Genomic DNA, 12,574 nt, shown 5'->3' with positions numbered 1-12,574 from the left:
TTTATCTATTTTCAGCCAGTTTCATATCTTTTTCTTTCATTTTTCCAAATGTGCGTGCATGCACACTTTCCTAGTCAAAATGCTTTAATTTTTTTTTTGGTTTTGTTTTGGTCTTTTTGAGACAGGGTCTCCCTGCAGCCCCAGCTAGCCTGGAACTCACTATGTAGACCACTCTGGCCTCAAACTCACAGAGATCTGCCTGCCTCTGCTTCCTGAGTGCTGGGATTAAAGGAGTGTGCGCCACCACACCCAGTTGTCAAAATGTATTCTTATGGCCAGCCTACTAACTTGAAATTATAAGCCTAGATATAAAGTGTTTGCTTTAAACATTTTTCTATCTGCTTTAGCCCTGCTCAACTTCATTTTCTTTCTTTTTTTTCACATTTATTTTGCGTGTGTGTGTGTGTGTGTGTGTGTGTGTGTGTATACCACTGTATACATGTGGAGGCCAGAGAACAACTTTTAGGAGTCAGATCTCTCCTTCTGCTATATGGATTCTGGGGATGGAATTCAGGTTGTCAGGCTCGGTGGCAAGTGCCCTTACCTGCTGAGCATCTCTTTGGCCGTTACTTTCCTTTGCAACAACATATAGGGTAACTCATTAAGTTTTTCATTTCAAATAAAGAGCAAAGAGTTGTTTAGTGCAAGAATGTCCCTTGTGATATTGGCATTCCTTATTGACAGCCTTGTCTCTGGCTTTGTCCTTTGCAAAACCCATGTTACTGTGAAAAACTCACCAATAGTCCCTCCTTTTATTAAGCATTAGCTCTGTTTCCTTACTTTAACTACAGCCAAGTCATTCCCTGAAGACTGCATGTCCAAAGCATCTCCTCTAGTAGGATTTTTCCTAATGTAGTCTTTGGACCAAGAGAAAGGTGGTATGGGTATAATTCTTGCTTCCTATTGCTGTTGCCAGACTCTTCTTGCTCTAACCACTCTGCCACTTTTCAAATTTTATTTATTTTTTTAATTTTATGTGTATGAGTGTATTGCCTGCATGCAGGTAGGTGCACCCGTGTTGTGCAATGCCCATAGAGGTCAGAAGAGGGTATCAGATCCCCTGGAACTGGAGTTATGGATGATTGTTAGCTGCCATGTGGGTGCTGAGAATTGGAGAACCCAGGTCCTCTGCAAGAGCACCCAGTGCTCTTAACTGCTGAGCCATCTCTCCAGCCCATCACTCTGCCACTTTTAAAGTCCAAGACTTTTTACTTATACCACTTTCATTTGTTTATTGCTTTTATCCAGAAAGCAGATAAAGCTAAAAGTACTATTATAATCTTCTACTGTTTTAAAAGATTTTATCTTACCTCATCCCTAAATCATCAAGAATAAACTCCCACCTCTCTTCTCATCTCTAAATCCTGACTGCTAGAAAATCCCACTGGAAATTTTATGTTTTTTAGACAGGGTCTCATCCTATAGCCTAGACTGGTCCAGAATTTACTGTGTAACCCAGGCTGGCCTCAAACTCTCAGCAATCGTCCTGCCTCAGCCTCACAAACTCTGGGATTACAGAAATGAGTCACAACATTCATCTTCCATTTTAATTTCTTTATAGCAGTTTAGACCCTTCAGTTCTATTAAAGCAATTTTTAAAATTTGTATTACATTTTTACTTTCTGTGCATATGTGTGTGCATGTGCATGTGTGTGGGTTTGTGTGACATAGTGTGTATCTTGAAGTCAGAGAACAACTTGTGGAAATCAGTTCTCTGCTTCTGCCATGTGAGTCCCAGGAGTTGAAACATTATCAGGCTTGGCAGCAGGAGCCTTTCCCACTGAACCATCTACTGGCTGTATAAAGAAATTCAATTTAAGATTATTCTTATATACCAGAATGAAAACAACAACAACAAAAAACCAATCACCTACAAGTATTTGCATTTGTAATCTGGTCTTTCCTTTAATAGATACCTATAAGAAAATTTTAGAAACCACAGTGACTCCAACTGGAATAGATACTGCTAAACTTTATCCCATTCTGATGTCATCTGGACTTCCCAGGGAAACTCTTGGACAGATATGGGCCTTGGCCAATCGAACTACACCTGGCAAACTCACTAAAGAAGAGCTTTACACTGTTCTCGCCATGATAGCAGTAACGCAGGTAGACAACGTGTCTCACATGAGATCAAATGAGCCTTAATACAAACTGAAAGAGTGTAAATCATTTTTCACCACAACCTTGTAGATTCCCTTGTACATAAAATTAAGATCACTTGTGAGACAATATTTCAAAAATGTATGGTTTAATTAATGTACATACTAAACAGTTTATCCCTTTGTTTAAAAGAAAAGGTTAGTAATAGATGAAATCAGTTTCTGTCCTTGCTTAGAATTCCTTAAAGTAGACTCAATATAGTAATAACTTTTTTGATTGAGAGTAGGTTAAGTTGTTTGATTATAGCATAACCAAACTTACCAGCAAAAATGTTACAATTGATGTGCTGACCTTGCCTTTGCTAAGTATTAAGTTTGCATGCTTTAGATTAGGATGCTTTAAATGAATGAAATAGATGTATGTTTACTGCATGAAGGATGACCTTGTTAAATAAATATTTAAAAGAACAGAGCAGTCGTTTCAGCTTGTTGCATTATCCTTGTTACTTTTCCTTCTGTCAGCTTGATGGAATCAGGAAAAGAGAGGGCAACACTAGGAATATTTAGATCTCTCTTTAACAGATTTTGACTATTTTGACTATGGTCCCCTAAAATGTTTCCATTTTCCTCCTGTTCTGTATAGAGGGGTGTTCCTGCCATGAGTCCTGATGCTTTGAATCAGTTCCCAGCAGCTCCCATTCCAACGTTAAGTGGCTTTTCTATGACTCTGCCTACCCCAGTGAGCCAGCCGACTGTGATGCCCTCTGGCCCTTCAGGGTCCATGCCCCTCAGCCTTGGACAGCCAGTCATGGGCATTAACCTTGTTGGACCAGTGGGTGGAGCTGCAGCCCCAGCTTCCAGTGGCTTCATGCCATCTTACCCAGCAAAACAGGTAAATGGAGAAGCTCTGTGTATGTCAGATAACCCCTGCAAGTGCAGCTGGCCAGCTTTCCTTCTGGGAATTTATTCTACTGGATTACAGTAGACACCGTGTGAAAATTTAAAAATAAAACGTAGTGAGGCTGAGGGTGTAGCTCAGTGGTGAGCTCTTGCCTAGGATGCTCAAGGTCCTGAGTCTGATCCCCAGCTCTGCAAAAAGTAAAAAAGTTTAAGTATTAAGATAATGGAAAATTTAATTTTTTATTCTTTAAAAACATGAGGGTATTTCTTGAGAGTTCAAGTATTTGATAAGGTGGAGCAATTGAGGAATTGTTGACCTCTGGCTTCCACATACACATGCACACACCTACATGAACATGAACATACAACACATACACACACGGAGAGAGAGAGAGACAGAGACAGAGAGATTTAAATTTCTCACTCCTCAAGAAAGCTTTTTTAAAAAATTTATAAATATTTAGTGTCAGTGAAAATGTAGGAGAAAAGTGACTAATATCCTTATAGGTTTATTAGTACAACCATCAACTGTTTTGAAAGGCAGACTGTCTGAATTCTACATGCTCATGTCTTCTGTCTAACAGTCAGACTATTAGGAATCCATCTCCCAAAGATAGTCATTGAATTCAGCAGAGGTGTTCAAGATATTAGCTGTAGCATTGTTTGTTAAAATAAAACATTAGAAATAGCTGAATTGTTCATCACAAAGAAAAAGGTTAAGTAGATTTCAGTTCATCCACACAGTGTTAAAGTAATCATTAAAATGAATGAATTAGAACTGCATTTACCTCATGGAAGGAAAACTGTGCTAGGTAATGACTTTTTTTTTTTTTCAAGTACTGACAGTATAGTGTAGGCTTGTTCCATAAAACAAATGTACCATGAGCAGTACATTTCTCTGTAGTGTGAGCCCAGGAGCCAGCGTCTGCTTCAAATGTGTGTGACTAGTAATGAGGGACTCTAGCACATTTGTAACTTATAGGCTGTCAGTAATCCAATAAATGTGATTCAGCTACTTTTAAAAATTACATAGATTACAACCGACTGTGACTAGTAATAATCAGATATATAGAGATTAGAAACGCATGTGCAAACATCTTAGTGTCAATTGCATTAAAAATGAATTTTTCTGTATGAAACTGTGTATTTTAATAATGAAATGGAGATCTTTTTTAAAGGTTAATACCTCATTTAATTTTATGTCTTAAAGGGTTTATACTGGGAGAGGAGGTGTTTGTCGGTTGAATGCTTTTTGTGTAACTATCTTGCCTCTGTAAATATCTAAATCTAGGTGGGAAAGACAGAAGAGGATGACTTCCAGGAATTTCAAGATGCTTCTAAGTCAGGATCCCTTGATGACTCGTTCACTGACTTCCAAGAGGTGCCTCCTTCCTCAAAAACAAATAATTCCCAGCATGGAAACAGGTAGAAATGAGTTGAATATATTTAACGTTGTCTTTCATCATTAAGGAAGGGGCATCCATAGTAAGAAGTCTAAAAGCAACAGTTTCGTGTCGTAAGAGCCATTCTAATCTTATTGGTCTAGTCTTCCCATTGACTGTGGCCTGTTCCTTCATGCCTTCACCCTTTGAGTTCCCTGCTCTTTGTCCACCTTGAACTTGGTCTCCCCCGCTTCCCCCAGTTCTTACCTGCTTGTCATGCTTCTTCCTTCACCTAACTTACAGTAGCTGGATGCCCGTGTTGCCCTGGCCTCATGCTCTTTTTATTAGACCCAGCCTTCAGCTGTTGAATCAAGTTTGAAGCAGGATTATATAGTTTTATATTCTATAATATAATATACTTCTGATTTTCCACAAAAACCATAAAATTCAGACCTCTAAATTTTAATTATGCATGTTGTTTTTTATATCAATGACTTTGAGACCTCCACATTTCTGTTTGCTTGCATAGGGATGCATAAACATTTCACTATGGTTTTAGGTACTAGCTTAACCTTTAGGAATGGTAATTGATTCAGTCAGTACCTTGTCAATAGCTTGTCCTTCCTCCCTGCCCCTTTTTTCTCTCTTTGGATACTTCTTCCAATGAGTGGAATACCAGACTGAATACACAATAAGACTTTATTTGGTTTTATTTTTGAAAGTTGTTTCTGTCAGAACACACACTGTATGTCTTTGACATTCTTGTTTGTACAATCTGTATCATTGCTTCCATTTTAACCAGTCAGCACTTCCCTGCATAACACTAACAACTAAAGATACAGGGATAGAGAATTACAGATCAGAAAGAGAGAGACAAGTCTTCTGTTTCCAAGAATATATCAGATACAGCTGGGCATGGTGACACACACCTAGGAGGATCAACACAAGGGGCCAGTCTGGGCTACAGTGTGAGACCCTGTCTCCAAAAACAAAAGCAAGCAGTAACAAAAACCAATACAGCAAACACATGCAAGCAGCATCTAAAAGAAACATGCAGGATGTGGCTTTATCGCAGTGTCCAGTATTGTAACACCAGCACGTGTCATTAGCCTCTAAGACAAAGCATCCTATGTCTACCCAGCTCTTCCTTTAAACAAAATTTAGGTGCACTGTCGGACATTCTTATCTGAATGACTCAAGACATCTCAAATTTACTGAATAAAATCAAATATTTTCCTGCTGAAAGACAAGTACTTGTCAATCACCATCATCTTCTTCAGCCCATGCTGTCACTGTCCAGTCACCAAGCTAGAAGCATGTCATTTATTTTTCACTGTGTCCTCTTACCTTTGCCATCTTCAACTTTGTCTTCTTCTCTTGGTGTGAAAAAGCCTGTGCAATCTTGCTCCAGCCTCTCCGTACAGTGTCCACTCTGACTTGTCAGGGGAACTCGACTCTGACCACTCTCTTGTATCTTCTCTATCCTTCAACCTGGAAAACCTTATCTTTTCTTTCTATAGGTAATTCAAAACTCATTTCAAAAGCCACCTAATACAGGAATTTTTCCTAGCTCCTCCCACAGTCCCTACCTCCAAGATGAGTTAAGGTCTCTCCTTTTCTAATTGTAGTTATAATTACTGGCTTACTTGATGGTTTCCAATATGTAGTGCTTAGCCCATATATAATTGTTGAATGAATATATTATTGTATGTGGAGTATAGGCTGAGTCCGTCAAATGGGTGGTTTATTTCTCAGGGGAAACTCCGTCAGTAAATGAAGTTAAAATTTGTGGGTAAAAGTTTTAAAATGGTAGCCAGATCTGAGATCTGTGGACTATTGGCAGGCTTTTTTTAGGGGAGGGCGGGGGGGATGTTGGTGGATTGGTTGGTTGGCTTGGTTTGGTTTGTTTGTTTTGTGTGTTATGTGTTTTGAGACAAGGTTTGCTATGTAGCCCTACTGTCCTAGAACTTGCTATGTAGACCAGAGTGGCCTTGAACTCATAACCATCTTGTCTGTACCTTCCAAGTGCTGGGATTACAGGTGTGTGCCACCATGCCTGACTGCTGTGAGCAATATTTTATGGCATTGTCTCCATGTCATCATTTATTTTCACATACAGCCGTGTTCCTTTTATAGTTCTGATTTGATTACCTTCATGTTTTCCTTGAATGGAAATGTTTTGTTTATATCTAAAAGTCCACACTCATTGTTCATGAATTTATTCACCACATGTTTACTCAACATTACTTCATGCTATTACTGGGGCAAAGTATGAGAAATAGAGACCAAAAACCATAGTTGCTGCTATAACAAAGGGAAGTTTCATATGGGTATTTACATTGTCTTTTAAAGCTCTTTTATGACTCACATAGTCTGCCCTCCTTCTCTTTTGACTCCTTAGATTCATTCAGGTAGAAAATATTCAGAAAAAAAATCATGTATCTACTGAAAAATTTGCTTTCTTTATTCCCTAGACAACACTGCATAACAACTATGTGCATAATCTTTATAGTGTATTAGGTATTGTAATTAGTTCAGAGATGTTTTACAGTGTATAGAAGGATGCAAGTGGATTATAAGCAAATATGCCATTTTATACAACGGACTCACACATCTGTGTGTGAATTCTAGCATAACATAATCCATATGCCATATTATGGGTTTATTTGTTAAGTCATGATATGAATAGCTAAGCCTATGGAGTTCACTTTGGGCATATTTTTAAGCAGCAAATGGACATTATTTGTCAGAAAAGATGAGAAGGCAAGTAAAGTGTTAGTAGACGGGGCCGGGGGCGGTGTAAGGTCGGTGAGAAGGAAAGACAGCCTAGCACAGCACATACTTTATCCAAGAAGATGCCTGAGGAGGAGAGGGCTCTCGTCCAAGAAACCAGAGAGCCTGCCATCCACTTACAGGCTGGGGTAGTTATGGCAGAAAATGGAAAGTGGAAAAGGGACTGAAATTTTTCCCTTTTCTGGCCTACAGTTGGCTGTTGCTAGGGGTAGCTAAGGAAATAAAATGAGTGGTGTGTAAAAGAATGTCAGGTAATTGATAAACATCTCTTCTGGCCAGTCATTATTGGAGGTCGATGGGGTGAAAACAAGTTATCTTAGTTCTGCATTTGTCCTTGTTTAACTAGAATGGAGGAGCTTCGTAGGATGGCATGGCCATGACTAACAGAGAGCACTGTTACTAAGAGAATGATAGTAGTCAAAGGAAGCCCCAGGTGTGGGAAGCCTTGTGATTGTGGTGAAATCTGTAAAACATCTTCTTGCTGCCTGGGGCTGTAGGGATCCCTTCACCTCTGTGAGCCGTGAGAAGCACCCCAGGTTTATAGAGTGGCAGCACTGAGCACTGTGTTATCTGACACACTGGTCCAACTCAGCCAATGTTAGAGTCAGAGGAGAAAGAGCAGCTGAGCCTGCTCCCCAGGCTTGAAAGCTACATATCTAGTCTGTTTAGAAAATGCTTGGGGTGGGGGGCACTGGGGAGCCTAGGCTAGCCACTGGCACAGACCTGGAACACTGAAACAGGAACACTTTTTAAAGTTAAAGGTTAAGGCATAGGGGCCTTAACCTTAGGGCTAGTTAGTTTTATTTTGCTGAGAACTAAGTGTTTCTTTATAAATGTTTGCATTTAACAGAGGGAGCAACTAAGCAAAGCTATCTACTACAGCCAGATAGAATGACTGTAAAACATAAATGGATTCACTTAAGAAAAAAACAAATGGTTTCTGATTACAGACTCTTAGTCTTGCCTTTCAATAGATTCTTGTTTTGAAACAATATGCTTCTCTCCCTTAAGTACTTTCTTTAAAGAGTAGAAATGACTGTTTTCATCTTTAAAACAGATATAAGTGCTATATATTAGTGGGCATAAACATGTCCATGGTGATTACAGTCTTCTTTAAAAAAAAATAATAACCTCAGAGAAAGAACTGGAATGAAACATTGATTTGCAGTGTGCATAAAATTAGTCTGAGTCAACCCTTTTTTTTTTTGGTCTTTTTGAGACAGGGTCTCCCTGTAGCCCCAGCTGTCCTGGAACTCACTATGTAGACCAGGCTGGCCTCAAACTCACAACGATCCGCCTGCCTCTGCCTCCCAAGTGCTGGGATTAAAGGCATGCGCCACCATGTCCAGCATCAACCCTTTTTGAATGGAACTTTATTTTGTTGATTTCAATCCACACTGTTTCATTACCCTGAAGATTCTCTATTTTGTCTGTAAATATAATTTTAAAATTAATTATATTGAATTAAATGTCACATTTAGTAGAAAGATTTTACCACAGAGCTTCAAAAAGACCATTCCTAAAATCAGAGAGTTATGAAAAACCAACAGGCCATCCAGCTGTTTGAACTTTTTATTCCCTTAGACACTGATTACCTTTATTCTTTGAACATTCTGGTCAGTGAGCTGTAGCTTAATTATTTTTGGAACTTTAAAAACATCCACCTATTTCTCTAGATGGTAACCTATTATGCTTGTCAAGATCTGATATGTAGCAGTTATATGGTAGTGATATGAAATTTTAATATTTGATGGTCTAAGTCTTGCAGCACTTGGACCCCCATTACCTTGCATCTGGGCTGTCTGGTTTTTACCTTGCTAGTAGGCCACTGATAAGGAGATTTAAATGGCTGTGGAAAGGTTTTTGCTCCAGGGCAAAGAACTCCATAGAAATTCATTTCTATAACTTGTACTGTGTGGTATTAAATGACACCAGGCTGGTGGCAGAATGTAGTCATTCATATGTAAAGGCTGTTCTTGCTGGGAGCTGCCTGGGTCTGATAAGAGAAAAAAAGCAGTGCTTTTATAGTATGCTTTACGCCTTCCAAGAATTACCCACGCAGATGCCACTCATTACACTATTTCTCCATTAGTTTAAAAAAAAAAACTATGTCCACAGGCAGAAGTATCTTTATCTAATTGTGAAGTGACTGTTATTTTGCTACAAAGATAGCTTCTGGAACACTGATGTGATCCTTGTAAAAATGCAAGTTGTATTAACTCAGGGCTGCCTGTCAGATGTAAGACATGAGAATGATCAAAAAAAGAACTTACATCTTGGTTTGAACAACATTTCATAAGTAGATTTTTATCTTAACTCTTCTACCTCTGAACCTTGAATCCATTTTGGAGAATTCTTTAAATTAAGGGTGGTTGTAATTTATTTTAAAATATTGAGTATACATATTTGAGGGAATTCAGTGTTAGGTTTTTATAAACTGTAAGTTTAAATTACATGAGGTCACCATTCTTTAGTGATGTATGTCCAGTGCCATTCTAGTCATTATTGTGGCTTAAAGAGCTGCTTAGCCGGGTGTGGTGGAGCCTTTAATCCCAGCACTGGGGAGGCAGAGGCAGGCAGATCTCTGTGAGTTCAAGGACAGCCTGCCACATAGTGAGTTCCAGGACAGCTGGGGCTACAGGGAGACCCTGCTTCAAAAAGACAAAAAAAAAAGAGCTGCTTAGATCATCATTGTAGATCTCATCCCTCCTCAGTATTTTTATTACTTGAGTGTTAATATTTGTTTTTAAGAAAAAAGACATTGTTTTTAGTCATTTATGATGTGCATAAAAACTTTTAAAGCAGAGAGCCATAGGTCTGGGATGTAGTTCAGTTGGTAGATTACATGGCCTGGCATGCATGAAGCCCTGGGTTCAATCCCTAGCGTGAACTTATAGTCTCAGTACTCAGGAGGTGGAGGCAAGAGGCTCCAAAATTCACGCTTTCCTCTCAGCTACATGAGGGTTACATGCAACACTTTTTCTCTTAAAAAATCATTTTTCATTACATGATTTCTTTTTTTGTGTGGTGATGATGAGGGGTGTGTGCATGGCATAGCATGTGTGTGGAAGTCAGAGGACCATGTTGGTGAGCTGATTCTCCCCTTCCACTATGTGGACCCCAGGAATGAACTCAGGCTTGGCAGCAAGTGCCTTTAGCAACCAAGCTATCTCACCAGTCCAGAAGAGATGGCTCAGTAGTTGAGTGCTTACTGCTTCTCCTGAGGACCAGAATTCAATTTTTACTACTCAAATTGATAACTCATAACTGTAACTCCAGGGGATCTAACACCTTCTTCTGGCTTCCAGGGGCACATAAACACCCATGTGTCACACACACACACACACACACACACACACACACACACAAATTTTTAAAAATATTTTTGATCAGCCGGGCATGGTGGCGCACGCCTTTAATCCCAGCACTCGGGAGGCAGAGGCAGGCAGATCTCTGTGAGTTCAAGGCCAGCCTGGTCTACATAGTGAGTTTCAGGGCAGCTGGGGCTACAGGAAGACCCTGTCTCAAAAAGACCAAAATATGTGTGTGTGTGTGTGTGTGTGTGTGTGTGTGTGTGTGTATTTTTTAATCTAAAAAAGAAAAGAAAAAGGAGAGAATGTGAATTTTAACCATTGGCTGTGTTCTAAGCCCCTATTTGATTATGAGGGGGGACTTAGTGTTCTGCTTCATAAGACATGTTTCCGTTTCCTTTTAGTGCTCCATCTTTGTTGATACCACTTCCTGGAACTAAAGCTTCAAAGGATAAATATGCAGTGTTTAAAGGAATTTCAGCTGACAAACCCTCTGAAAATGCTGTTCCATTTGGAGGTAAATCAGTGTGTAGATAAATCTGTGACTGTAACATTTAGTTAAATTGTTTAAATCTTTAAGCATTAGGTTTTTATATTAATCATGTAAAACACTGTTTCACGTGTTAAATGTTTGCTTAACCCAATCACCTGCCTTCCTTTGGCTGTGATCTCAAGACTCCCCACTGTAACAGTTTTTGTCTTTCTGTCATAGAGTCTGCTGATAAATACAGTGCTTTCCGGGAACTTGAGCAGACCACAGAGAATAAACCTTTAGGTAAGTTTTAATTCTGTTTTTTTCTTCCCTTTTGTCATGTTGGGGATAGAAGCCAGGGCCTTGGGGCTTGCTAGACTAGTGCTCTTCCACCAAACTATCTCTCCAACCCTAAAAGATTTTTTTTTTGTGTGGTTCTTTTAGTGACATTCCTGAATATTTATTTTATTGTGTATATGTTTTTAGGGGACAAAAAAAACCCAAAATGTCTAAAACAGTATGGCAAACTATGATAACACACAGCTGTAATCCCAGCAATTGGGGGACAAAGGCAGGAGGATTGCCACAAATTCAAGGCCAACCTGGCCTACATAGGTATTTCTAGGTCAGCCTGGGCTACATACATAGAGAGGCCCTGTCTCAAAAAAAAAAAATTTTTTTTTCGGTCTTTTTGAAGCAGGGTCTCCCTGTATCCCCAGCTGTCCTGGAACTCACTATGTAGACCAGGCTGGCCTTGAACTCACAGAGATCCACCTGCCTCTGCCTCCCAAGTGCTGGGATTACAGGTGTGCGCCACCACACCCAGCTCAAAAAAATTTTAAACAGATTATTATATGGCATAGTAATAATTTTTGTGATAGATATTCAGGCTGCAAATATTTAAACTTAGAGATTCTGAATGGTTACTACAATGTTTAATAAGTATCGTGGTAGTTTCTGAGCAGGGTATTATCTTGTGGAAGATGGATAATTTTTGTATATGTGGCCTTGGAAATTCCAACAAGGCAAATGTGGCTCAGTTATTGGGTGTTATTTCTAAAATACAGGGATGTCCAATCAATGCAGTTTCCTCTGAAAATAATGCATTTTCTTTCCCTGGAATTCTGGAAATCCAAGTTAGATTCCTGAAGCAAATGGACAGCCATGACTACTTTCATTATAATGTTCAATAGGAACTATTCACGGTTCCTGGTATGGTACTTGGCATCATTTTTGTTTTAATTTTTGTTTTCTTTGTTTCTCATTCATCATTTGGAAAGAAAACATTGCAGAGTAACATTATTCAAAACAGCACTAGGGCTGGCAAGATGGCTTAGTAGGAAAGGACACTTGCTGCCAAATCAGACAACCAGAGTCCAATCCCCAGAGCCCACATGGTAGATCTCCTGAAGCTTGTCCTCTGACTTCCATGGCATGTACGTGCCCATGTGCATATGAATGTGAACACCCATTATGAACACACATTAAATAAGTAAATAACTGTAAATGTTTAAAAATTTGTTTTTATATATTTTTTATATATTTTTTTTATTTTATGTGTATGAGTGTATTGCCTGCATGTGAGAGAGTGCACCCATGTTGTGCAATGCCGTG

The 12,574-nt window shown here is 39.2% G+C and overlaps 1 protein-coding gene across 16 annotated transcripts in view; it reads left to right on the top strand.

The window, feature by feature from the left end:
* Synrg (synergin gamma) overlaps positions 1-12,574 on the top strand; it is an 83,526-nt gene that overhangs the window by 30,761 nt on the left and 40,191 nt on the right. For all 16 annotated transcript variants that reach the window (XM_008848102.3, XM_008848106.3, XM_008848101.3 and 13 more), the window contains 5 exons: positions 1,913-2,109; positions 2,746-2,994; positions 4,294-4,427; positions 10,893-11,005; positions 11,201-11,263. In XM_008848102.3, coding sequence (XP_008846324.1) covers positions 1,913-2,109; positions 2,746-2,994; positions 4,294-4,427; positions 10,893-11,005; positions 11,201-11,263 — 756 coding nt within the window. The remainder of the gene's footprint in view (positions 1-1,912; positions 2,110-2,745; positions 2,995-4,293; positions 4,428-10,892; positions 11,006-11,200; positions 11,264-12,574) is intronic.

The sequence above is a fragment of the Nannospalax galili genome, unplaced genomic scaffold (assembly GCF_000622305.1).
Source record: "Nannospalax galili isolate Female #2095 unplaced genomic scaffold, S.galili_v1.0 scaffold363, whole genome shotgun sequence".
Lineage (NCBI taxonomy): Eukaryota > Metazoa > Chordata > Mammalia > Rodentia > Spalacidae > Nannospalax > Nannospalax galili.
This window is presented reverse-complemented; position numbering and strand designations above follow the sequence as displayed.